Below are 27,853 nucleotides of genomic sequence, written 5' to 3'. Positions count from 1 at the left end.
GCTCCACACCACCTTCGGCGCTGCCAACGTGTATGGCGCAGCGTTCACAGCGCCCTCCTGCGTGCGAAGGAACGACATGCGCACTACGCCGATCGTCGCCGCGCCCCAGCCCCTGACTACCAGCCGGGACAGAAGGTTTGGTTGGCTGCTGGGAACATCCCACTCCGGGGCACGTCCCGCAAACTGGCTCCCCGTTTCATCGGGCCATACGAGGTGGGCCGAGTCATCAACCCGGTGGCGGTCAGGCTTCAGCTTCCAGCCTCCCGGCGTGTGCACCCCACGTTCCATGTGTCTCAGCTTAAACCAGTCCGCCTCAGCCCCCTGTGCCCTCCTTCCACGCCCCCTCCTCCCGCCCGGCTCGTCGGCGGCCATCCGGCCTATGCGGTCCGGCGTATCCTGGATGCGCGCCGGCGCGGGCACGGCTGGCAGTATCTCGTGGATTGGGAGGGGTACGGCCCCGAGGACCGCCTCTGGGTCCCGCGCTCCTTCGTTCTGGACCCTCGCCTCATCTCTGCTTTCCATGCTTCTCTCCGCAGGCGGGGTCCCGGCCTGTCGCCTGGGGGCGACTCTTGAGGGGGGGGTACTGTCATGGTCCGCGGCCTGGCGTCTGAGGTGCTGATGGGATGCCCACTCCCGTGGGCGTGGCCGCTGACTCCACACCTGCATCCCATCCCAGGCGATCACCAGGTGGACCATTTAATCCTGCCCAGCCTGCTGCTCCACGCCAGTCCGTAATCGTCCTTCAGCGGTAACGCACACCTACGGGAAAGTCCTTAGGCAATCCTATCCGTGTGAACTAGTACTAACTCTGCCTTGTATACCCAGATCACTGCTCGGCGTGTTTTGAGTCACCAGCCTGTCCACCTGCCTGTCCAGAATTTGGATCACGATCAACCCCAGCCGCCTCGCCCTTTCTGGAGCTTCTCCCCACGGACCCTCACCCCTCCCTCCGGTTCCCTTGGCCCCGCTATCATCGTAAGACGCGTACACTACCTCCCCTCGTATGCTGCCGGTTTACCCGCACCCCAATAATCCTTTTTTCTTTTTCTGTTTCAGCCTCCCACGGTCCCGCTCTCGGCGTTTCCTGCGCGATTCTTCTCCCGGTCCCTCGGTTTCTCTGGTTCCGTGCGTTTTCTCCCTTCTACTCTCCCGGGACACTCTCAGTTATAATAAAGTTTATTTTTTCTCTCGTACCGCTGTGTGTGTGTTCTGCTCCTGGGTCCAGCTTGTGTGTTGAACTTCGGTTCTTGACAGCTGGGGAGAGGGAGGTCTGGGCCTCTTTGCTTAAGCTGCTGCCCCTGCTACCCGGCCTCGGACAAAGCGGATGAAAATGGATGGATGGATGGATGGCAAGCAAACTACGTACAGACTTAATGTTTAACGACCTATAAATTGTGTGGGTTCAGTTACACCCGCTCTATGGCAGGCCTGTATTAGCAGGTTGCTGCTATAGACCCCCAAGTAGTAATATGTTGTATGTAAAACGAATCTGTGAAATGCTGGAAAGAGTAACTGAGGAAAACAAAGACATGTTCTTATTAGGAGACTTTAATATCAATTGGTCAGCTCCTTCTTGTTCTTTAAGGAAAAAGATAAGTTCATCAGCGTCGGCTTGTTGCCTGTCTCAGATGATCACCATTCCCACCCGGGTCACGGTCAACGCTGGAGGTCATAGGTCATCATTATGCATTGATCATATATATATACAAATGTTCCTGAGCATTGCTCTAATATTGTTTCTATTCCAGTTGGTTATAGTGACCATAATCTTGTAGGTTTGACCAAGAAAATGAAACCACTGAAAACTGCACAAAAGATTATTTTTCATAGATCATACAAAAATTTCAATGCAGATAAGTATATTAATGACGTAAAAGAAATTCACTGGACTGACATCTGCCTCGAGAGTGACCCTGATATGGCATTATCTATGTTTATTGAAAACTTTTGCTACCTGGCTGACAAACATGCCCCCTTAAAAAGATTTACTGTTAAAAAGAACTACGCACCTTGGTTAGATAATGAACTTAAGGTTGCAATGTCAGAAAGGAATATAGCAAAAGCAAAAGCACATAAGTCTATCAGTCCACAAGAGTGGGCAAGATATCACGAGTTAAGAAATCAAGTAACTAAATTGAATAGGCGCAAGAAGAAAGAATATTATCAACTTAAGCTCAAGGAGGCCAATAAGGACAGCAAAAAGGTGTGGAAAGTTTTAAATAATATAATGGGTAGAGATCTTGCTATGGTGATGTCTCACATCTACACGGGTGGTAGGTTTATAAGTAAAGCTAAGGACATAGCCAATTATTTTGCGAATTATTACAGCAATAAAATAACAAATTTAAAATCTAATATGAGCAAAGGCAATCCCACCTTATCACGTCGTCTTATACAGGATGTTATCATGAATAATAAGCTATGCCAATTTAAGTTTGAGGCAGTGAACGTGCAGATGGTAGAGCGCTTATTGATATCACTTCCTGACGATACATCCTCCGGCTCTGATAACATAGACAGTAAACTGCTCAAACTTGCAGCCAAGTTTGTGTCCCTTCCTATATGTCCCATATGTAATAGATCTTTGGCATGCAGCTTATTTCCATTGCAGTGGAAAGAATCGAAAATAATTCCCATCCCTAAAAACAAGAATGACGTTTTTAATGGTGTCAATAGCAGATCTATTAGTCTGCTCCCCGTTCTAAGTAAAATTATGGAGAGGATTGTCTATGAACAAATTCAACATTACCTAATAGAAAATCAGTTACTCACTCAGTTTCAACATGCCTACAAACCTGGTTATTCCACCAGTTCAGCTCTTATTCACATGACAGATAACTGGTACAAATATCTGGATAATGGGAATTTGGCCAGGGTGGTATTTTTGGATTTTAGTGCTGCATTTGATTTGATAAATCATGATCTTTTGATAGATAAACTAAAATGTTATGGATTTTCACCAGCTGCTTTGTGCTGGATGGAAAGTTATCTGTCTGGAAGAAGGCAAAAGGTTTATTATAATGGTTATTTCTCGGAGGGCTGTGAAATGAACTGTGGTCTACCCCAAGGCAGCTGCTTCGGTCCACTTCTCTACTCAGTCTTTACAAATGATTTGCCGTATGTCCTGGATAAATCTCATCTTGTAATGTATGCTGATGATTCCACCATGTTTTATTCAGCCAGTAGCCACTATGAATTGACAAGCGTGTTACAACTAGATTTGCTGAACGTGTTTGATTGGATAAGTAAAAACAACATGATTATAAACGTGACTAAATCCAAATCCATGTTAATAGGAAGTAGAGTACGCTTAGTCAACAGCCCACAACTAAATCTTTCCATAGCTGGATCGGCATTAGAACAGGTCACCCAGATTAAATTACTTGGTGTTACCATAAACCACCACCTTTCATGGTCTCAGCACATCAACTCTGTTATTAAGAAAATGGGACAGGGCATAGCTATAGCTAGGAAATGCTCTTTTTACATCACTTCTTCAATTATGAAAGATGTCATTAATGCACTAGTATTATCTCATCTAGAGTACTGCTCAATCATTTGTTCTGCAGCTAATAAGACAGATCTGAACAGACTTCAGTTAGTCCAAAATAGGGCGGCCAGATTAGTGTTAAGGTGTTCATACTATACAAGTATTGATAAAATGCACGATAAACTTTCTTGGCTTTCTGTACAAGCTAAATTATACTATGGCTTACTTGTATTTTTAAAGAAAGCAATACTGGTAAACACACCACACTTTTTTTATGCTCAGTTGCAGTATCCAGATGAAATACATAATCATGCTACACGATTCTCAACTAACCACAATTTAGTAACTCCTCGAGTTAAAAGTAACTTTTTGAAAAACTCTGTTATAGTTAAAGCATCTTTTCAGTGGAATAAGTTGCCTTATGCAATTAGAGAATTGGCTTCTATTCATAATTTTAAAAATCACCTAAAAGCCTATTTAGGCCGTTTTTAATGTATTTGTAAAAATTGTAGAGGGTAATGTCACTTGTAATGGAAATTGTGTATTTTGTTTGAGTGTTGTGTTTTGGTTTTTTTGCTTTTTTATATAATTTTTAATATTCACATGTTTACATTTTCAGAATTGTAAAACCTTATTGTGGATCTAAGAGCCAAATTATGTGGACAATTTGCATCCAACTCATTGTGTAACATTTTATTTGGTGGTATTTGATGGTTTGGGCCCCAGGAAGACTAGCAACCACTGTTGTGGAAGCTAATGGGGTTCCTTATAAATAAACAAAAAAACAAACATGTGCAGTGTTTATACCGTTATGGAAAAAACATGAAAAAAAAAAACCCCATCGGCCCAAAAAAACAAAAAATCACCATCGGCCCACCGGGCAAATGCCCGGTATGCCCGATGGCCAGTCCAGCTATGTATTCATCTCAGCACAACTAAAACATGCTGACTGACCTCAGAGTTTCAAGTCCACATCCTGGACTCTCCAGGAAACCACACAGATGCTTCACTCCTGAATCCTGCAGCTTGTAGTTAGGGCTCAGCTCCAGCAGTCTCAGATGGCAGGGGTTGGACTTCAGTGCTGCTGCCAGATAATCACAGCTGATCTCTGACAAACCACAGACACTCAATCTGTATAAAAAATGAAAGATGTAAGTTTATTAGACAAAGTATGAGCTTGAAATCCTTCAGTGTTTCATCATCTGTTCAGAGCTGAAGAAGGTTCAGAATGTAGAAGTTTAGAAAATGGAAACTCCAAACAGCTGAAGCCAACAGGAAGCAGCTTCAAACAAACACAACAAGAGAAAAAACTCTGAATGTTTCACATTAAAGTCGTACATTTATCATAAAAACAGGACAAAGACTTGAAAAAGTCGTGTTTTTACTTCCAGGAACCACAAGGCTTCACTTTTAAAGGTGAAGTGTGAAAGAAATGGACATATTTGAAGTCCAACACCTTTTTCCAGTCACATTATTAACCCTTTAAGACCTACCATAGAACCAAGTCCGCTAGAGGTTATATTATATGTTTACATGCTGTGGTGCCATTTTTGGGAGCATTTCAAGTTGATATACATCAATACAACCATTATATCCCAAATTTTAATAATATGTCTGAATTAAGTGCAATTACATTTACATATTACATACAATTACATATTAGTAATTACATCCATTGCAAAAAAGTGCAATAAACTACAAAATAATTTAAAATCGTTTTACTTTTTTTTAACATATATTTCTAGTTAGAGAAATTTAAGAGGCTTATCCCTCAAAAGTGATTTTTATGCAGTTTTTGCAAAGCTTTATGTGGAAGGAAACTGTGACCGAGGACAAGCTGATGGCATAAGATGTAAGTACAACTCCTCCGGTTTCATATGCAAAAAAATTATTGCGCTAGCTTACGTGGTTGCAGTGTTACCGGGATTTAAAAAGAGTTACTCAAAACAGAGCGTGCCCGCGCCGACCGGCTTTAAAGGGTTAAAGCAGACAAACTACAAGCTCATTTTCATTCCAACAAGTCATCTTCTGACCTGGACTAACAACACTGGTCTCTATGTGCAGCTGGCTGTGAGACCAGTGCTCAGGGAGCGTCTACAAAGTGCAACACTGAAAGAACATCACACACTCATTTGCTTCCATCATCCAACCTGAAGAGGAAACAGACGGCTCCCCTTCAAAGTAAAAGCTGCTCCTTTTGGACACAGTATCAAAGAAAGTCTACAGTATAACATAGAAAAGACAGAACAAAGTTTTGGTTGTTTTTAAATTGTGCAGAAATGAAACTACACTAAGCTCAATTATGTGACAGACATTTCATCCCATGTCAGTTTGGCCTCATCCTGGGCCGGATTATCCAGCACACACTCTGACCACAGGCCCAGGGGCCACGCACAGCTGGGCTCCATCCAAGAGACATGAAACAAACCAACACAATAATAAAAAGCACCATGTGATCTTCTTACAGCTTCAAGACAAACATAGTAAAAACATGAGCATATTTGTTTCCTGATAAAATGATGTGACAGGTAGAACAGAGTAAAGTGGTGGTGTTACAGCCTTTCTCCCCTCTGCTGCCGAGGCTGTTAGTCTCTCCCAAACTCAGCTACAGGACTTCCAAATGAATGAAAGCAGCAGAAGTGGCTTTACAAATGAAAGAGGAAGAGGAGAAGAAGAGGAGAGGGAGGCCACCCTGACCATCACTCCAGCTGAAAACATCACACTTCCATTAAAGTTGGTGAGGAAATGTTGAGCAGGATGAGCTGCTGGCTAATCTGGAGGCTGTAGCAGCAGCTCACAGTCACAGTGGATTTCCACTCATGAAAAAGCTCTGGCTGCTTCATTTCTCATCTCATATCAGAGACTTTAAAGCTTCACTGAAGCTGTACTGTGATGCTTCCATATTCCAGTGAGGCCTCCATAATGATTTCAGCTGTTCTGTGCACACACTGTGTGCCCTGTATGGCTCAAAGTCTCTGCAGCCTGTTTTTACCTGCTATCATCAGATCTTCATCATCCTCATTCACATCCCTCACACACTTTACAGCCTCATCAGCACTGACTTCATCTTCACTGACTGATGGAGCACAACATGAACCTGTGGAGGCTGAAACACTGTCCTGTCAAACATCTCCCCGTCACCACTCCACTTCTGTCAGCCTTTAAATGAACCCTGCTCAAGTCTGTCACTTCTGTTTGGAGCCAAAAGGAAAAACTGTTGTTCAGTCGTTTGGAAAGACAACATTTCTGAAAGCACTCAAACTTCTTCACATTTGTCTTCAGACACATCCTGAACATGTAGGAACTAAAGAAAGTTTCAAACATCAATCAAAGACCTGAAATATAGAAAAACAACAACAGCCGCAGTCAGTGAACTCACCTCAGAGTCTCCAGTCGACAGTTTGGGCTCTCCAGTCCAGCACACAGAAGCTTCACACCTGAATCCTGCAGCTTGTTGTTACTAATGTCCAGCTCTGTCAGATGGGAGGGGTTGGACTTCAGAGCTGAGGCCACAACTTCACAGTGAGACTCTGAGAGTCCACACTGAGTCAGTCTGTGATGATAGAAAAAATAAAATGTGTTATTATAAAAGCAGAAAATCTGCATTATAAACACAGACTGAATATATATGAAGACAAAACAGAGTGAGGTCATAATCTGATGAATCTGCTCTTCACATCTGTGCTTCAGCTCCTCTTACTGTGTTTGACATGACACAACGATTGAGTCTCTCTCAGACCTGCAGACTTTTAATGAGAATCTTTGTTTGGCTTTAATCTGCAGATGAAGGAGGAAGATGGTGTCACATTTAGGCTTCCATAATGTCCACAGTCTGTCACTGAGATCTGATCCAGAGTCAGAGTGAAGACACACATTTGGACTGTTTCCTGTTTTGACTCCAGAACATTTTGAATGAGTTCAGCTCAGTGAAGAGTTCCAGCTGGAAAGATAATCTCTGTTTGCTACCTGCTGTCAGGTACGACTGTTCACGTCCACACGCAGGAAAAACCTGCTGACTGTTACCAAACGGAGCAGAAATCTCATCACTGGACAATAATGATGAATGAACTCAGAGCTGCTGATATCAGATCTGATTTCAGGGGAACTAAACACAGAAATGATTGGCTCATTTGAGCTTTCTGAGCCATTATCTGCTGCTGTGTCGCTAGTTGGCAGAAAATGATTTGTATTCCTGTTCAGGGCTTCAGTGTTTATGAGTCCAGATCCAGGTGACAGCAGGTCAAAATGATGTTACCTGTCTGTGTCCAGCAGCAGACTGTATTCACTTTGAATATTGTTATAACCTGACATGGATCAGTTTGTCTTTGATTGGTTTGTAAATGTCACTGTTTCCATTGGACCTGAGTGACGTACAAAGACAGAGAGGGAGAGAAAGGAGAGAGAGGATGGAGACAGCAAAGAGAGAGCAAACACAAACAGGTGAGAGTGGACAGGTGACCAAGGTCAGCAACCAATCAGAGAGCTTCTGTTTGACCCACAGTCACTGATGATGACTGCACATAACCAAGCAGTGTGTTACTCTGATATCAAATATGGATCCTGCTCTTATAATAATGATGATCAGATGATATTATTGTGTTATTTTGTAGCTGAATACGATGTATGTGTGATTATCAGTGAAAGAAGCAGTGAGGAGGATGGAGAGAGAGAGAGGACAGAGGGAGAATTTAGAAACACTAAAAGGATTTTTCATGGATTTCATGGATGATTTGAGTGATTTCCAGCAGGACACTTAAACATGTCAGTGGACGTCCTAAAGAGCATATTCACTGATATGAAACGTGTCATTGAACAGGATCAATATCAGTGGAAACATGGTGGAAACAGCTGTGACTGCATGGATGTGACACACTTCAAATCTGTTCTCCACTCTTGGATTTGGGATCCATGGAGCTGCTGCTGAGTCTGTACAATAAAGGAATGGTGTGGAAGGTTGCAGCGTACGGACACAAACACTTTGTGGTTACAATCTGATTTTATTTTCAACATTAAACTACTAACCTACACTGATCAATGATGTTAGTGATCACATCTGGACTCACCCAGCCTTTCTGCAGTTCCTCACAGCTGGAATCAGTCTCTGTCGTCCCCGCTCTGATGTTTTGTACTTCAGCAGGTCCAACTCATCCAGAACCTCCTCTGACATCTGCAGCATGAAGGCCAGAGCTGAGCACTGGATCTCAGAGAGTTCCTTCTCTGATCTGTTCTCTGACTTCAGGAACTCTTGGATCTCCTGATGTACTGAGAGGTCGTTCATCTCCATCAGACAGTGGAAGATGTTGATGCTTCTGTCAGGAGAGATTTTATCACTGTTCATCTCCTTCAGGTTGTTGATGACTCTCTGGATGGTTCCTGGACTGATCTCTGTCTGACCCAGCAGACCTACTAAGAGTCTCTGGTTGGACTCCAGACAGAGGCCATGAAGGAAGCGAACAAACAGGTCCAGGTGGCCATTTTTACTCTGGAGGGATTTCTCCATGACTCTCCTCAGAAATACATCAAGTGATTGGAGATCTTTGTTATCAAAAAGACTGAAAATCATCTTGATTAAAGATTCTGATTTTAGAAACATCTTCAGCACCTCTGTCTTCCTGCTGGTGTGAAAGTGGAACATGTAGACAGCAGCCAGAAACTCCTGAATGCTCAGATGAACAAAGCTGTAGACTGGTTTCTGGAAGATCACACACTCTCTTTTGAAGATCTCTGTACAAACTCCTGAGTACACCGAGGCCTCTGTCACATCCAGACCACACTGCTCCAGGTCTTCTTGGTAGTACATGATGTTTCCTTTCTCCAGATGTTCAAACGCCAGCCTCCCCAGCTTCAGAAGAACTTCCCTGTCAGCCTCCGTCAGCTCCTGTGGACTCGTCTCACGTCCCTCATGGTACTTGTTCTTCTTCCTCTTTGTCTGAAGCAGCAGGAAGTGTGAGTACATGTCAGTCAGGGTCTTGGGCAGCTCTCCTCTCTGCTCTGTAGTCAACATGTGCTCCAGAACTGTAGCAGTGATCCAGCAGAAGACTGGGATACTACACATGATGTGGAGGCTCCTGGATGTCTTCATGTGGGAGATGATTCTGCTGGACAGCTCTTCATCACTGAATCTCCTCCTGAAGTAATCCTCCTTCTGGGCGTCAGTGAAGCCTCGTACTTCTGTTAGCCTGTCAACACATGTAGGAGGGATCTGATTGGCTGCTGCGGGTCGGGAAGTTATCCAGACAAGAGCCGAGAGAAGCAGATTTCCCTGGATGAGGTTTGTCAGCAGCTGGCTGACTGATGACTTCTGTGTGACATCAGACAGCAGCTTCCTGTTGGTGAAATCCAATGAAAGTCTGCTTTCATCCAGGCCGTCAAAGATGAACAAAAGCTGAGAGACAGCCAGCTTCTCTGCTGTAACCTTCTGTAATGTTGGATGGAAAACATGGAGCAGCTCCAGAAGACTGTACTGCTCATCTCTGATCAGGTTCAGCTCCCTGAATGAAAGCAGAACCACCACACTGACATGTTGGTTCTCCAAGCCCTCTGCCCAGTCCAGAGTGAACTTCTGCACTGAGAAGGTTTTTCCAACACCAGCCACGCCATTGGTCAGAACCACTCTGATGGGTCTCTGTTGGTCAGGTAAGGCTTTAAAGATGTCCTGGCACCTGATTGGAGCGTCATGGAGGGCGTCCATCTTGGAAGCTGTCTCCAGCTGCCTCACCTCATGTTGGGTATGAACCTCTTCACTCTGTCCCTCTGTGATGTAGAGGTCAGTGTAGATCCTGTTGAGGAGGGTTCTACTTCCTGTTTCCTCACTTCCTTCAGTCACACGTTCACATCTCCTCCTCAGGCTGATCTTATGTTCATCTAAAACCTCCTGCAGACCAACATCTGCTGAAAGAAAGAAAAACAATGAGACTAAAGAGAAAGAAAACTCTTCAATGTCTGAACAACACAAGAAGTCCAGTTTTCAGAAATGAGTCCATCAGCAGACAGATGTTCAGTCTTACTTTGTACACAGCTGCTCTGACTGGCTGTCTGCAGTCCAGCTCTGCTTCTGGATCTTTCTCCACACTGTGCAGAAGCTCTGATGGTGACACAGAAAAGTCAAAGTGGAGATACTTCTGTCCACCTTTGATTAGACTCATTATAAAAAGGAAAACAAAGTTTGAACACAGTCATGTTTCCAGTTCACTGACTTACATTTATTCCATGGACACTCACTCTAACCTGAACCACAGCTACAACCCAACATTGTTGAGGCCTCATCTCCTCCTTTCCTGACTGTAGAGGTTAAATATGCAACAATCAACAAATAAAAGAATTTGGTTCATTTCAAAGAAACTCACACGGTGACTAAGTAAAGTAACCGTAGTAAAGGAGACAACATCCCGTTGATGGTGGGATTATTTGAAAGATTTGCTTTAGTCACGTCACCAAATGCAGTTGAACCACCCGTGGATCCATGTTTGACCATTCTACCACTCTGAGCTCTGCTTTTGAATTATTTCATTATTATCATCATTCATTTATTCATTCTTTGGAGGGGGGCTATTTCCTAATGCCGCCCTAATAAGCTGATGTTCAAGGGGAAATATAACAGAAACTCTTTCAGTGTTATTCATTAATAAATTAACAGATAAACTGTGAAGAAGAAAAAAACTGAGATTTAAAGGAGAGAGTGAGAAACATGATCATCCATCCTCATAATACATGTTTATCAGTATCTGCTGTGACCATACTGCAGTAATAACTACAAGTCTACATTTCTGTGACTGTTGATCAATCACAGCAGGAATCTGAGCTCATCTCTGCACACAGAGCAGCTTCAACTCTGGGATAAACTGCTCGCTTCACGTCCTTCTCAGCTCACAGACACTCATCCTGATATTTTCCTTTAACATTTGATGGTATAATTCATCTGAGTTTACACTTTATCTGCATGAATACAGAAAAACAGAGCCAAACACCATAAACCATCAGTTTCACCATGTAGAATATATTGTTGTTTCCTTGCTTTTAATTCAGAGAAAAACTCTGATTTGGATTTTCTCTGTTCTCTTTGCCACAGCCCATCCCAGCAGCAGCTGAAGCAGCTGACTGTCACAACACTGAATAACACTTTAAGAGGAACGTCTTGATGCATTCTCAATCATCCAGGAAAGTAAATCTCCAAAAGTGGATTCTGTTCATCTGGACGTAGCATAAGTGTGTCCCAGCTGGACTTTTGTCAAAGCTGGAAAGGCGCCTAAAGAAAGCTCCAGCCGATCCAGGTGAGAAGGACAACCGCTGCCTAAGAGAAAACCTGTAGTGATCCCGTACGTGTCAGGAGTATCGGAGCAGTTGAGATGCATTTTTTCTAAACACCGGGTCTCTGTGGCTTTTAAACCCAAAAACACGCTGCACCAAAAACTGGTCTACCCCAAGGATCGGGTCCCCCGACACAAACAGAGTAACATAGTGTACGCTGTTAAGTGCAGGAGGATTGCCAGGATTTATACATCGGGGAAACCAAACAACCTCTGGCTACAACACAGAAGAGCCACCTCGTCAGGCCAGGACTCTGCAGTCTATTTACACCTACAGGCCAGTGGACACTTTTTCAATGATGAGGATGTAACATCCTGGAGGAACGCTGGTTTGAGGGTGGAGTCAAGTAGGCCATTTAGTGAAAAGGGAAAGACCATCTCTGAAACGAGGAGGGGGCCTAAGGGTACATCTGTCACCATCTTACAATGCTGTGATTGCAGCCATTCCCCAGCTTGCTGTGAATGGTACTCATGACCATTGATCAGTGGTTGTTGATCAATGGTCATGAGAATTTGCATAATTAAGATTAAGGAACTGACCTCCCAGCCCATTGTTCCTTCAGTGGGCTGGTTTCAGTCATTATGTAAATGTCCTGTTTATAAGATTGAAACCTGCAGTCAGGTGAGACTGAAGGAGTCACCTGGATGAGAGACGAAACGTTTCTCCCACAAAACGCTACGAACAGATGAACAGAATCAACTTTTGGAGAACGTTGAATCAGTATTTCAGCTTTATGTCTGTCTCCACGTCGGTTGAGTGTGAAGTGCATATGAGAGCATGAGGGTGGGAATGGATGTTTGTGTCTGTGTGTGCCTGTATGTCTGTGTCTATATGTCAGGTTGGGTATCAGACGCCACCTCTCTGGGGACATCTCAGGCCCTCCAAGGTATGGAGGCCTATCTCCCTATATAAAAAATTCAGGAGACTAATTTTCCATGAAATATATTTGGGAAACATGTACAATTACTTTTTAATTATTCAATAAATAATGTTTGATTAAAACCTAACTATGAATGTGTTTCAGGGAACGCTGAGGATAACTGCATTGCACCTTGTCCCTGTGTATGAGCCCTTAGTGCGCAGGGAGCCACCAGCCACCCGCACAGTGCAGAGATGGTCAGAGGAGAGCGAGGAGGCTCTTAAGGACTGTTTTGAGTCGACTGTGTGGGAGGTGATCTGTGACGACCACGGAGAGGACATCGACGGCCTTACTACATGCATTACTGACTATATTAATTTCTGTGTGGATAACACCGTACCTACCAGGACTGTACGGTGTTTCTCCAACAACAAACCTTGGATTACCCCAGAAATTAAAGCTGTCCTCAAGCAGAAGAGGAGGGCCTTCAAATCCAAAGACAAAGAGGAGTTGAAAAGGGTGCAGAGAGAGTTGAGGGGACTGATAAGGAATGGGAAGGACAGCTACAGGCAGAAGATGGAGAAACAGCTTCAGCAAAACAACGTTGGTGAAGTCTGGAGAGGCCTCAGAACCATCTCGGGCCACAAACAGCAGAACTCTCTGCCTGGGAGGGATGTGAGATGGGCAAATGAACTGAATCATTTCTTCAACAGATTTGATTCAGCCATGAGGCAGTCTGCAACATCGGCTGCAGACTCACCCACCCCCACTGCTGCTGTTCCACCTCTGACACCTCAGACACTTCACACCTCTTCTATTCACCCTGCTCACTCCCCCCCACCCCCAACAACAGCATCCAATACACACTCAACACAAGGCTCCAGCCTGTCTCTCTCAACCACCCAGGTTAGGAGGGAACTGAGGAGGATTAATGGCAAGAAGGCAGCGGGTCCAGATGGCATCAGCTCGAGGGTCGTCAGGTCCTGCGCGGACCAACTGTGTGGGGTGATGGAGCACCTCTTCAACCTGAGCCTGAGGTTGGGAAGAGTCCCACAGCTCTGGAAAACCTCCTGTGTTGTTCCAGTGCCAAAGACTTCACGCCCCAAGGACCTCAACAGCTATAGGCCGGTGGCTCTGACATCCCACCTGATGAAGACCCTGGAGCGGTTGGTCCTGGCTCAGCTTCGGCGCCTAACAAGCTCATCACTGGACCCACTTCAGTTTGCCTACCAGCCTGGCATTGGAGCGGATGATGCCGTTATTCACCTCCTACATCGTTCCCTCGCTCACCTGGAGACCGCTGGAAGCACTGTGAGAATCATGTTCTTTGATTTCTCCAGTGCCTTCAACACCATTCTTCCCTCGGTTCTGAAGGACAAGCTGGAGAACTCTGGAGTGGACCATCACCTCACTACCTGGATTTTGGACTACCTCACCGACCGACCACAGTATGTGAGGACTCAGGGCTGTGTGTCGGACAGGGTCGTCTGCAGTACGGGGGCCCCACAGGGAATGGTTCTGGCTCCGTTCCTCTTCACCATCTACACTGCAGACTTCTCCCACAACTCCACCCAGTGCTTCCTGCAGAAGTTCTCTGATGACTCTGCAATAGTCGGCCTCATCACTGATGGGGAAGACAAGGAGTACAGAGGTCTGACCCAAGACTTTGTGGACTGGTGCCAGCTGAACTACCTCCAGATCAACGCCAGTAAAACCAAGGAACTGGTGGTAGACTTCCGCAGGCACAAGCATTCTCCACTGCAACCACTGAACATCCAGGGTATGGACATTGAGGCTGTGGACAGCTACAGGTACCTTGGTGTTCATCTGAACAATAGACTTAACTGGAATCATAACTCAGACGCCCTCTACAGGAAAGGGCAGAGCAGGCTGTACTTGCTGCGGAGACTCAGGTCATTTGGAGTGGAGGGCCCACTCCTGAAGACCTTCTATGACTCTGTGGTGGCTTCTGCTATCTTTTATGGTGTGGTCTGCTGGGGCGGCAGCATCTCTGCTGGGGACAGGAAGAGACTGAACAGGGTGATCCGAAGGGCCAGCTCTGTTCTAGGATGCCCTCTGGACCCAGTGGAGGTGGTGAGTGACAGGAGAATGGTGGCTAAGCTGTCATCCCTGTTGGACAACATCTCCCACCCCATGCAGCAGACTGTGACAGCACTGAGCAGCTCCTTCAGTGGGAGACTGCGGCACCCACGGTGTGGGACGGAGAGATTTCGCAGGTCTTTCCTCCCCACTGCTGTCAGCCTCCACAACAAAGACTTTACCTGAACAAACACACAATCCACACATGTGCAATAACACTAAGTGCAATAATCTTTTCTGGCATCGTTGTATTTTTACTCAGTTGTATATAGCATTTGTATTCTATTTTTATCTTATTGTATATTTTTATTCTATTTTATTCTACTGTATATAGTATATTATTTTTATTCTATTCTGTACAGCTGTGTACTGTATTTATTCTTATCGTATTCTAATTTTTGCTTCATAACTTTTGCACTGTCCACTTCCTGCTGTGACAAAACAAATTTCCCACGTGTGGGACTAATAAAGGTTATCTTATCTTATCTTATTGTTTGCTCCATGTTAGATGCTAATGCTGACCGCAGCATGATTGAAATGGTAAAGCAAAACAAAAGAAAAGAAACACATAAGTCTTAGTATCATTACTTGCCAATCATGATAAAAATGTTGACTAATAGTATTCACCAAACAGAATATGAGTGTTTTATTTTTCCTTTCCAGGTGCAGTGTGAATCTTGCCAAAGATGGGCACATTTTGAATGTGAAAAATATAAAGAGAGCAACGAAGAATATAAATGCAAAAAATGTAAGGAAAACACAGAACAACTTCAAATAAAAACAGCTGTCTTTTCCCCTCCATGTGTGTTTGTATTCTTTGTCAACATTAGATGATTGTGTGCAGGAAGCATGTTTTAATAGTGTGATTTGGCCATCTGAACATGTTACCTAAATAAATCCAAGCAGGAAGCATGTTATTAACGTCCTAGCGAAATAACTCAAAGTTTTGAAGTGATTGGGCCATCTGAACATGCTACCTATATAAATCCAAGCAGGAAGCATGTTTTAATAGTGTCATTGGGCCATCTGAACACGCTACCTATACAACGGAGCCATTAACCACGTAAGGTAGCATATTCTGATAAGGTAGCACGGATTGATAGACAAGACCATAAATTTACGCTACGGTAGGATGTTTTGACAGAACACCGGGACAAACTGTGTTCCTTCTCAGCTCAACACGAAATGCGTAATATTTTCTCTGAATACAGAACAATTCAGTTTTTTACGGGACGGTTGGAAACTCTACTAAAATAAAGTTCACTATCAGTAACATCACAGCACCACCCAGCTGTATAGAAACTCCGTCATGCTAGCTAGTAGCAGTACGAGTTATTGTAACTGACTGTAAAAAGTCAGCACAAGGAAAATAAACTCCACCTAAACTTGGTTTATATCTGACCCAGATAGACTGCAGGGCCCTATTTCAAGAAGCCGGTTTAGTGCAAACTCTGAGTAAGTATACCCTGAGTTAACGAAAACTCTGGGTTTTCGGTTTCACAAAGCGAGTTTAGATTAATTCTGACTGAGTTACTATGACACTCCGTGAAGCTAACCTGCTCCCCAGCAGGTTTACTCCAACTAACCCTGACTTTCTCCGCCTCTTTGTCGGAAACCTGACTGTAGGAAGTGTCAGACATGGCGTGCCCCTTCCTTGAAGAGCCAGTAGATGTTGAAGCCCAAATTCTCCGCAGAGCTCTCCGCCGGGAGAGAGTGATTAGAGCACGTTTGGACATTTTACCATTTCCTGATGATTTTCTGTGTGAACGTTACCGTTTTTCAGCACAATCTATAATTTATTTGAATAACATCCTCAGGCCTAATATTGCTCATGTGACACATTGTGGACATTCTCTCAGTTCTGTACATATTATTTGTATTGCATTTTTTTGCAAACGGGAGCTTTCTGTATAATATTGATGACGCTGAGCACGTTTCCAAGGCTACCGTCTGTCGGGCAGTCAGGAATGTTACAGTTGCACTGAAACGTCTCCTGCACTCGTTTGTGGTGTTCCCCGGTCATAGACCCACAAGATTTATCAAAGAGAGATTCCACAAAATTGCAGGTATCAGGATGAACAAAACTTAATACATGATGTGGTGATACTTGAACTACTACTTAAATTTTACATTCATTTCCAGGGTTCCCAGGCGTGATTGGCTGTATAGATGTCACTCACATTCCAATCATTGCTCCTTCAGTAAATGAAGGAGACTATGTGAACAGGAAGTCTTTCCACAGCATTAATGTACAGGTACATAGTTCCCTGTAGCATTTCAAACTAACAAATTATTTCATTATAGTAATGGATGCTAATTTGTGTTCTCTGCACTGTGAAGATCATATGTGATGCCAACATTATCACAAATGTGGAAGCCAACTACTCAGCCTCTGTGAGTGGTGGTGGTGGAGGACCCCCACCTGTTTTTCGGGCCTCTGCTTTTTTTCTAGTGGCTATAATGGGTACATTTGAGCATACAGATTAAGCAAATATGTACTTGTAATGTGCTCAGATAATTGCAATAAGTGCTCACAGAAAGAAAATTAATGTAGCCTCTAACTGCAATTGATTTACATCGGACAAACAGACCAAGCACTATGGCTCGTAATACAATTACACCTTACCTGTTTGGACTCTATTTTTATATTTCATTTTTACTTTGCAGCTGTGGCTGTGTTACTTTTTTTCCGCAAAATTCCGCATGTTATCGGCATATGCTGCCATCAGAATTTCAGCCTCAAGCGCTGTAAAATACATTGACCGCGCCTTCTTTCCCTCCGTCTCCATGGTGACTTGCTTAATCTGTGCTCCACTACTCCACTAATCAGGGCTTTATGTATCCTCGTGCGCGCGCTTAACTTGGGGTTAAAGCAACTCCGCGTTGATTGAACTAATTGTTATCAGCCTTTCTGAAACCAAATATTCCGAGTTGGACAGTTCGGGGTTACTCAACCCTGAGTATCGTTTTTCACTCTGGGTTTTCTAAACCGGCTTCTTGAAATAGGGCCCAGCAGTAGAAATCAGTCCAATAACAAGGTGTGTAACATCTAGCAGGGTGACAGAAAAACCCAGGGTAACTTCTAAGGACCTCAACGTCTCTCTCACATTGTGTTTTTTAAACATGCTTCCATTTGTCACTTCAGTCTTTACTCTGAAATACAGGAAGAGAAATCATGGCTGAAATAATTTCTCATAAAACCAGGGGTGTGGTCCAACAGTCAGTTTGGTGAGGAAGGTTCCTAACTGAGAAAAGTGACCCAGAAGTATCTGTGTAGCAGCCACAATGAATTAAGATCATGAGCTTTATTAACTGATCAAAGTATCTTCTTTCATCTTCTGTATCATTCAGTTTGCATTGGTAATGCCCATTATTGTAATGCTTTTTTAAGACGAGCAAAACTTTATTTCACTTTGGGTTAGCTGGGATAAGTGATGGATGGAGGGAATTTTACTTCAGCCACAGAAATCCTAAACAGGAAGGAGGAGCAGAGTTACAGTGGATCACTATCCAGCAGGGAAACAAGGTTTATTTCAATTTCTTGGCCATGAGTGAGATTTACTGAGTGGGCAAATTAGGGAGACGACACCATCAGATCCCGAGCCCTCCATGTGTTAATCAAGAGACGGCTGCTGTGCTACATCCATAAATAATGAATAAATTAGGAGCTAAAGCTGAAAGGACAGTTTATTTGTACCATCTTCACGTGAACACATTCAAGAACATCACAGATGAAGAAACATTAAAAACTTCCACACTACATAAAGCAAGAAAAATAGTTTTTCTTTCAGGTGGTTTCAGAAAAACAGAAACATCAAACATCTCCAAGACTCTCTTTGAAAGAACTAAAAACCTTTGTTCTCATGGTCCAATCATGAGTGAACTCCCCGATTAAGCCTTGTGTGCTAAAACATGTCAGAGTTTTAAAGGTTAAACATGAGTTTCCAAAACGTTTTGCTGGAGAACAATGAACTATTTGACTGAGTTTCAATCATTTACAGACGAGCAAAACCAGGACAGAGAAAAAAGGACAAAACTGACTCAGTAAAAAACAGAAAAGAAGATCCCATGTAGATCTGTATTATGTAGAAGTTCAGCCCAGCAACCAGTTCAGTTCAACACAAGTTTAAATGATTCTATCTGAACTCTGTGGAGCCTGATCTCAAGCTTTTTGAGTCTGACACAGAAACCAGAGGATCTTTCTGTGTCTTCAGATTCACTGTGATCCAGTGATGGGAGTGATTTCAGCCCTGAGTGATCGCGCTGATGTTTGCACAGAGCAGACAATGAGGTGAATGTTTGGGCACATTGGTAACAGTGAAACAGTTTATTAGTAACGTGGGATCGTTTGTGTGCAGAGTATGAACTGAGATTCCTGAAGCTCTTGTCACACTGGTCACAGCTGTAGTTTCCTTCCATGTGTGCACGTTCATGAATGTTACGATGACCTGACTGTGAGAAGCTTCTCTCACAGTGTCTGCACTTGTGTGGTTTCTCTCCTGTGTGGACTCGTTTGTGTGATTTAAGCTGACCTGCAGTGGTGAAGGATGACCCACACTGATCACAGAGGTGCTTTTTAACCCCACTGTGAATCAGTTCATGTTGTTTTAAATCACTTGGTGTGGTGAAGCTTCTCCCACATTCTTTGCAGTATTTCCGTTTGTCTCCAGTGTGTCTACGTTGATGTCTTTTTAGGGTCTTTTGCCAACTGAAAGTTTTTCCACAGAGGTCACAATGAAAGTCTTTCCCACCACCACAGTGATGACAGGGTTGAGAACTGGATCCATCTGTGTCGCTCTGCTTCTAAACAAAGACACAAAGACAGTGTAAGTCAGTCCTTCAACATTTGTATCCTGAACGTCGCCTGAAATAAAGAGCATCTCTGCAGACGTCCAACTACATTTGACTGTTTCAGTTAACACACTCAGTTTACTGGGCTGCAATAACTACAATACTACCACCATAATACTACAGTAATACTAAAATCATAACTGAAAGGAAAATCTGAACAATCACTCAGAGCTGCTTTTCCATGCAGTAGAATTGCTAACATGCTAACACAGTTTAATGAGCAGAGTTGTTCCAAACAGTCAGGCTAAAATGACAAGATAACAATATAAATACATACCTCACAGTAGCTGCACTTGTAGAGTCTCTTTCTGGTGTGGATCTCTTGGTGTAGGCTCAGGTAACGTGGAGATTTAAAAGTCTTCTCACACAGGTCACATTGATAAGGTCTCTCCTCAGTGTGGGTAAACATGTGTTGTTGTAAGTGTGCGTCTGTTGTAAAGTATTTGCCACACTGTTCACAGCAGTACACATCATGTCTGGTGTGAATGCGTAGGTGTGTATTTCGGCTCCCTCTCTGGCTGAAAGTTTTTCCACAGATGTCACAGCTGTATGCCTTAATTCCAGAGTGAGTAACTAGATGACTCTGTAAGCTGTTACTGTGAGTAAAAGCTCTGCCACACTGATCACAGCTGTATGGCTTAATTCCAGAGTGGGTAACTAGATGCCTCTGTAAGCTGCTACTGTGAGTAAAAGCTCTGCCACACTGATCACAGCTGTACGCTTTAACTCCACTGTGGATGAGTTGGTGTTGTTTTAGGGAAACCTTGAAGGAAAAAGACTTTCCACACAAGTCACAGCTGAACGGTCTCTCTCCAGTGTGGCTGACCTGATGCTGTTTTAGTGAAGCTTTCAGAGTAAAACCCTTCCCACACAAGTCACAGCTGAACGGTCTCTCTCCAGTGTGGATGACCTGATGCTGTTTTAGTGAAGCTTTCAGAGTAAAACCCTTGCCACACAAGTCACAGCTGAACGGTCTCTCTCCAGTGTGGATGACCTGATGCTGTTTTAGTGAAGCCCTCACAGTAAAACCCTTCCCACACTCGTCACAGCTGTATGGCTTAATTCCAGAGTGGGTAACTAGATGCTTCTGTAAGTGGCTACTTTGAGTAAAAGCTCTGCCACACTGATCACAGCTGTACGCTTTAACTCCACTGTGGATGAGTTGGTGTGTTTTTAGGGAACCCTTGAAGGAAAAAGACTTTCCACACAAGTCACAGCTGAACAGTCTCTCTCCAGAGTGGATGACTTGATGCTGTTTTAGTTTAGCCCTCACAGTAAAACCCTTCCCACACTCGTCACAGCTGTATGGCTTAATTCCAGAGTGGGTAACTAGATGCCTCTGTAAGTGGCTACTGTGACTAAAAGCTCTGCCACACTGATCACAGCTGTACGCTTTAACTCCACTGTGGATGAGTTGGTGTTGTTTTAGGGAATCCTTCAAGGAAAAAGACTTTCCACACAAATCACAGCTGAACGGTCTCTCTCCAGTGTGGATGACCTGATGCCGTTTTAGTTTAGCCCTCACAGTAAAACCCTTCCCACACTCGTCACAGCTGTATGGCTTAATTCCAGAGTGGGTAACTAGATGACTCTGTAAGCTGCTACTGTGAGTAAAAGCTCTGCCACACTGATCACAGCTGTATGGCTTAATTCCAGAGTGGGTAACTAGATGACTCTGTAAGCTGCTACTGTGAGTAAAAGCTCTGCCACACTGATCACAGCTGTATGGCTTAATTCCAGAGTGGGTAACTAGATGCTTCTGTAAGTTGCTACTTTGAGTAAAAGCTCTGCCACACTGATCACAGCTGTACGCTTTAACTCCACTGTGGATGAGTTGATGTGTTTTTAGGTGACCCTTCCAGGAAAAAGACTTTCCACACAAGTCTCCAGTGTGGATGACCTGATGCTGTTTTAGTGAAGCCCTCACAGTAAAACCCTTCCCACACTCGTCACAGGTGTGTTTTTTCTCTCCCTTTCTTCTGTGAGGTTTGTCGGCCTCCTGAGAGCGCTGACTTCTGGCTCCATGTTGGTCCTGCAGTGACAGAGATACAAACAGAGGCAGTGAGTGAAATGCAGTCGTGGAACAAACTCAACCTTCAAACTCCATTAACACTAGTTTTAAACCTGAAGGTGGAGCGTGGCACCAAACACCTTAAAGGTCTCTTATCCCCACCTGCTGGTAGTTCTAACACATTACATCCAACCTGCTGTTAGAGATAATTCATGACTGTTCAAACACTAAACACACACACACACACACACACGCACACGCTATTTTATAATTTAGATTATTTTGTTGTTTCCTATTACATATTTATATAATTTGTATAGATTTATACATAATTATTCAGTGATAATAAATCCTGTGTTTGTTTATTCTAAAGGAACCCCGTTAGCTTCCACAACAGATGTTGCTCGTCGTCCGTCAAATACTCACATAAAATATTACACAATAAAGTGAATTCAAGATATCCACATAATTTCACTCTTACATCCACAGTGAGGTTTCACAATTGTTAAAATATAAGCAATCAATAATAATAATATCAATAACATTGAGGCACATTACACAAATTTCAAAAACAAATCATGTCTTACAATATTTACAACAACTAAAAGCTCTGTAAATCGGCTTTTAAGTGTTCATTGAAGTTTTGAATAATTCTCTAATTTTTTAAGGCAACTTATTCCACTTAAAAGTTGCTCTAAATGTAACAGTTTTACAAAACGTTACTTTTAACTCGAGCATTTACTAAATTGCAGCTTGTTGAAAACTGTGTAATATGATGATGTATTTCATCTGGATACTGCAGCTGAGCAGAATAAATGTGGTGTGTTTAACAGAATTGCTTTCTTTAGAACTACAAGTAAGCCATAGAATATTTTAGCCTGTACAGGAAGCCAAGAAAGTTTATTATGCATTTTATCAATATTAGTATAGTATGAACATCTTCACACTAATCTGGACGCCTTATTCTGGACTAACTGAAGTCTGTTAAGATCTGTCTTATTAGCTGCTGACCAAATGATTGAACAATACTCCAGATGAGACATTACTAGTGCATTAATGACATCTTTCATAATGAAGAAATGATACACAAAGAGCATTTCATAGCCATAGCTATGCCTTGTCGGCAGAGTTATGTGGCATTAGTGATGTTTGTACTTTCAGCGTTAACTTGGTTTTAAAGCCTTTAAAATATACGCCGTTCAATAGTCGACCTTAATCTGACAGAGAATGTGATGATTTTGTGGATAATTAAAGTCAGTCATATATCCACAAACACAACAAGCTGAAAGTCAGTGATGCTGCTCGGTTTGCAGTCCTGAATATCACGGCACAAGCAGGATTCACTGCACTGTTAATGTTAGCTGTGTTATATTGCTGCCTCTGTTCGGTGGTGTCGAGCCAAACAGACTTTAACGTGTGTTTGAACGAGCTGACGGTTCACTCGTTAAGCTGAAAGAAAGATGCTTTAATCACAGCAGTCACACATGTGTCCACTGCACCATCTGGGAACTCTTCTTGTTTACACTCGTAATAACACAAACACTAAATCCTGCTTCTCTGGTGCTGTTGTGTAGCAGTGTATACACCTGAGACTGTCACCTGTCTGTCTGTCCTGCACTCTCTCTCTGTTTCTTTCTCTCTGATTGTGGAATAAAAGTATGAACATGTGTTTATAAGTTACACTTGTGTTTGAATCCTGCAGCTTATCACACATTTGATTTCCATGTGTGACGACTGCAAGTGTCCAGAGTGAGGACAGACTGAGGGACCCACTGCTGCACATCATCTGTGAGGCTTTGCAGCCCTGATGATCCACCAGGACAAACTCAGCAGTGTGTGAGGAAGAGGAGGAGGAAGGGCCAACAGCAGCTGACAGATGGAGAGAATAGACAGATTGTTCCCTGTTTGTGAAGGACTGCTAGGAAAGTTTAACATAACTGTCTGTCCTGAATCAGTCTTATTAGGTAATGTTCAAATAATGTGATCATCCCAGTGTTTCCAGTGTGGGAGAAAGTACTCAGGGCCTTCAAGTTACACACTATGAAAGGCAGCAACAAGTTTAATGTTCAGAAACCTAAAGTATGTATCAGCAGCAGAATGGAGCTAAAAATAAATGTTGGTTTCAGTTCTATGAAGCTTTGAGTATTTTGGATCAGTAGCACTGCTGTGTTTGTTGCATCATATTGCTGTGATTGTTTATATGCTTTATATATTCTGAGCTAAGTTGATCTATAGTGTTACATCATATTCTATAAGGATGTTATGTGTTTGTAGACTTTCTGCCCAGTTTGACCCATTTAGCAGAAGTCAGCACTTCGGCCTTAGCGGTCTTTGAGTACGCGGCCCTTGAGGACTTTAAAGCTGCAGAACCTGAATCGGGATACAGCCATGATGATCTCCAGCCTCGTGCTCGCCAACATTCTCACCTGAGTTAAGAAGACGATCACTGAAATGGTCTCAGCAGGTCCTTTGATGACAGCAATGAAATGCAGCGGTAAGGCTTTTTGGGGATTAAGTTCGTTTTCATGGCAAAGAAGGACGATGCAGTTCATCTGATCACTCCTCATAACATTCTGGAGTGCAGGCAAAATGCTATTATAAAAACTTAAGCAGCAACTTCTCCAGGTTCCAATATTTATGCAATTCTCAAACCTTTTGGCCACGACTGTATAACCTCTTCTGAAGTTTAGTGGATATTATACATGGTTATGCTCAGGATGTGTCGGCCAGTTTCCACTGGAAACGCCTTTTGGTTAAACTGTCAGCGAGGAATTTGCATTTGCACTGTTACATTTTTATATAACTTTAATGCACATAAACAACAGCTGCTTGTTTCAGTGAAAATACATTGATGGGTTTTTAATAAAGTTGTGCAGCTGTAAAGTATTTTGTCTGGTGTCAATTCTATCGTCAGCTACATCGTTATGGCAAATGTTGAGATGTATATGGTGATAAATATCTTTGCTCATATGGTCCTGCTCTGTCTGTCACCTTCTGTGTTGAGCTCATTGTTTCCTCTGTAGTGGCTGAGCTGAGTCCAAGTAGCTGAAAATGTTCCTCTGCTGCTCCTTCAGACTCTCCTCCTCCTGCTGATCAGCTGGGACACAAAACAGATCTTTGTTAGGCTCCACACTGCACTGAAGAGTCAAAGTGTCTCATATGTTCATCTGACAAGTAAAAGAACACATTTTTGTTTCCCGAGGTGGGCAACTTGTTGGAAACAAACACAAAAGGTTTGAGCACTGATACCTGCCATTGCTGCCATTGAAAGATGCAACGCCAGCAATGTGGATTGTCAAGACTCAATGCAGATGTGTCACGAGTTCATCCAGCAGTAGCTATGGCACTTGGCCACAGGTGGCAGCAGTGGACTGACCTGCATTTGAGACTGCTCCAGCTGCTCTGTGACAGTCAGCAGATCTGCTACAAATTGCAGATCATATGCAAGTTTTGGAAATGACATTATAAATATTCCTAACTTAGCCACGGCAGCCATGTTGATGTATTACCTATATTGGCTGAAAATGTTCATTTGCAGAGAAAAGACACAGGCAGACTGTGCTTACAGGATGTTACATGTTATTATGTGATGTTATTGAAATCATCATGAATAACAGGAGTGGTGATTTGTAAAACTTCACATTTTGATCCGGGACGTACTCTGCATAAAAACAAGCGCTCACTCTTCCTGCTCAACAAATGACAAGGGCGGAGCCTTATACCACGTGATACCGAAGCTGTGCCGTGTGATGCTAAAATTAGCAGGGAAACAACAACGGAGAGCACGTCAGGGATGACGAGAAAGTGACAGGAGAAAATCCGTCCCGGTCAACCACCCAAACATCAATAACCGGAACCTTATACAGCGCTTCCCTATACACGTCGAACTCCCGCAGGCACAAAGACATTACGGAGGCTATCACTTATCACCTGACCAAAGATATGGCTCCATCAACACTGTGCAAAACGAGGGATTTAGGAAAACGATCAACACCCTAGACAAACGCTACACAGTGCCGTCCCGCAACTATTTCTCTATTGTTGCACTACCTGCTCTGTACACGCAGCGTCGAGCAACGGTGGAGACGGAATTTCAAGCACTACAACATTTTGCTGCAACAACAAAACGTGAGACGTTTGTTGTTTTTATGTTTATTTATTGTTATGAGAGAATCATGATCTCAATTCTAAGCCAAAAAATCGTGATTCTCATTTTATGCAAAATCGTGCAGCCCTAACATTAACACAAAACTATTGTTTCACCAGAGAAACACACATGAAGAGAGAGAGAGAGACAATAACAGCTACCAAACAGTCGTCATAATTCGTCACACAATGAGAAAAGGACAAATCAACAAGTAACAATGACTAATTAATATTAAAATCTGTAACATAATGTATTGTTTGGAGTTTAGTCTGATTGGTTCAGGATGAGCTGCCATTATCCAATCACACGTCTGCTTACCTGCATCTTTTCTCTTTTTTCTAACCTGAGCACCTGATGGCTTTGAACTTTTGTTGTCCATCTTCCATTGGTTTGAATTTTGCGCTCCAGTACAAACACAAATCCCCCAACCCGAGGATCAGCACAATTAACCTAACAGACCTACACCTTAGTTCACAGATTCACTTTGTCTAAGGTTGATTTCTGGGATTTCACACAACCCAGGATTCAGATCGTGAATCCATGATGGGCTTGGATTTACATCATTATAAATGAAATGTGCTCTACTTGGAAGCAGCCGGCCCCGCCCCTTTTGACGGGTTGTGTGAGACTTTAAATCATCAAACTGTAAATTATAAATTTAAATTGTTATTGATCCTTTACCCCGAGTCCTAAAGTGTAGATTTATTTTCTTACTCTTCTTATATTTATTGTTTGTTTACTTGCACCGCTGTAACTGCAGCCTCGTCGTCTCGTCTCTCTATATGCTGGACTGTCTGTAGCGGAGATGACAATAAAGTTTACTTTGACTTCAGCAGCGCGCAGGCGCACCGAGGACTCTCGCGCTCACTTTATAGAATTTAGAAAAAACATCGGTGCAGATTATAAGTCTGTATCATAATATCTGTTTGTTGTTTTTATTTTGTTTTGCGAGTTGGTTATTAGATGCCGCTGCAGCCAGCCAGAGACTCCCCGCCGCCCCGCCCTCTCCTCCCTGTGCCGCCAGCAGCAGGCGCACCTCGCAAACGGAGGGCGCCCTTACTCCCAGCAAATGGCTGATAGAAAACCGATCGGTGCCTACGAATTTCCCAATATGCGCTGGCATGACGTCGGGGAAGCATGGGTACGACCGATTATTTTCTTTTTTTCTTGCCCGTGATGCCCCCCCCACCACGATGCATTCTATTGGTTTGCACACTTACACACACCCAGCTGTGGTTTCCGGTTTTGCTGGACTCTGGAGAGCCCCGCCTTTAACGCTCTTCTCTCACAGAGAGCAACAGAAAACTTGGAAAAACTCCAGATTGACTGAACTCAGTTCAAAGTTACCTTGACACCTTTAGATGTGAGACGTAGCGATGGTCCGCTTGAAGCTGACGCTCCGGTGCGTGTGTCAGAAAGATCAACGCGCTGCTTCAGAAGCACCGTGTCGAGGCTTGATTCGTTTGGCCAGAGTCACGTGATCAGTGACGTCTGAAGCTTCGTTTAGAACGTACCTTTTTTTAAATCGAACTTTATTGAAACACGATGAGTATACAACATACAAACAGATGAAGTTTACAAAAGAACAGAACATGAACATACAGAACCAGGAGTAAAAAAATGATGATATGAGTAGGCGAAAAAAATCAACATATAAATATTGTTCTGAGAGGCTTTTTGTTGGTTGAGTCTGAAATTGATTGTATGTACAATTCATATCCTTATAAAAAGGCAGAAATATGGTGTTTTATTAATAAACTTACATTCATGGATATAAAATAGCTAAAAGTATTAACAAATTTTTTATAAAAAAACATTTATCATTCTTCCTGGGGAACTTAAAGAAACAGAATAAAACATTTTCCCATCGTAAAGAAAACTCCCTTAAACTATAGACAATAACAAAACTGCTAAATTCTTCCAGAATCTCTGTGTAGAGGAACCAAAAGAGATGTGCCACAGTTTCTGGATGATCCCCACAGAAAGTTCAATTAGTATTTATGTCTCTTTTAAATGTTACCCTATAGTGACTGGCTGGGTCACATTTATGAAGAATTTTATATGAGATTTCCTTCACCTTGTTCACAA

General features: G+C 43.1%; 3 protein-coding genes across 3 annotated transcripts in view; all 3 read right to left on the bottom strand.

Annotated features, from left to right (window-relative positions):
* LOC113011589 (NACHT, LRR and PYD domains-containing protein 12-like) overlaps nucleotides 1-27,853 on the bottom strand; it is a 534,299-nt gene that overhangs the window by 118,064 nt on the left and 388,382 nt on the right. The gene's annotated exons all lie outside the window — the stretch shown is intronic.
* On the bottom strand, nucleotides 6,851-10,756 carry LOC145425157 (protein NLRC3-like). The gene is made up of 2 exons (XM_080298119.1): nucleotides 8,554-10,756; nucleotides 6,851-7,043 (listed from the first exon to the last, which is right to left on the bottom strand). The coding sequence occupies exons 1-2, from the start codon at nucleotides 10,179-10,181 to the stop codon at nucleotides 6,866-6,868; spliced, it is 1,806 nt and encodes a 601-aa protein (XP_080154245.1). The 5' UTR covers nucleotides 10,182-10,756; the 3' UTR covers nucleotides 6,851-6,865.
* LOC145425155 (uncharacterized) lies at nucleotides 18,426-27,260 on the bottom strand. Its single transcript, XM_080298117.1, has 5 exons — nucleotides 27,113-27,260; nucleotides 24,610-24,715; nucleotides 21,508-21,639; nucleotides 19,885-21,105; nucleotides 18,426-19,559 (listed from the first exon to the last, which is right to left on the bottom strand). The coding sequence occupies exons 2-5, from the start codon at nucleotides 24,625-24,627 to the stop codon at nucleotides 18,867-18,869; spliced, it is 2,064 nt and encodes a 687-aa protein (XP_080154243.1). The 5' UTR covers nucleotides 24,628-24,715; nucleotides 27,113-27,260; the 3' UTR covers nucleotides 18,426-18,866.

The sequence above is a fragment of the Astatotilapia calliptera genome, chromosome 3 (genome assembly GCF_964374335.1).
Source record: "Astatotilapia calliptera chromosome 3, fAstCal68.1, whole genome shotgun sequence".
Lineage (NCBI taxonomy): Eukaryota > Metazoa > Chordata > Actinopteri > Cichliformes > Cichlidae > Astatotilapia > Astatotilapia calliptera.
Note: the sequence above shows the minus strand (reverse complement) of the source record. Positions and strands in the feature narration are given on the sequence as shown.

Excerpts from the sequence above, each read along its gene's own strand:
- LOC145425157 (XM_080298119.1), bottom strand. The coding sequence starts at position 10,181 with ATGGACGCCCTCCATGACGCTCCAATCAGGTGCCAGGACATCTTTAAA. Across the intron at positions 7,044-8,553 it reads AGGAACTGCAGAAAGGCTGG|ACTGACTCAGTGTGGACTCT; the intron begins GTGAGTCCAGAT and ends CTATCATCACAG.
- LOC145425155 (XM_080298117.1), bottom strand. Across the intron at positions 21,106-21,507 it reads CTTCACTAAAACAGCATCAG|GTCATCCACACTGGAGAGAG; the intron begins GTCATCCACACT and ends AAACGGCATCAG. Across the intron at positions 19,560-19,884 it reads ACAAGTGCAGCTACTGTGAG|AAGCAGAGCGACACAGATGG; the intron begins GTATGTATTTAT and ends GTCTTTGTTTAG.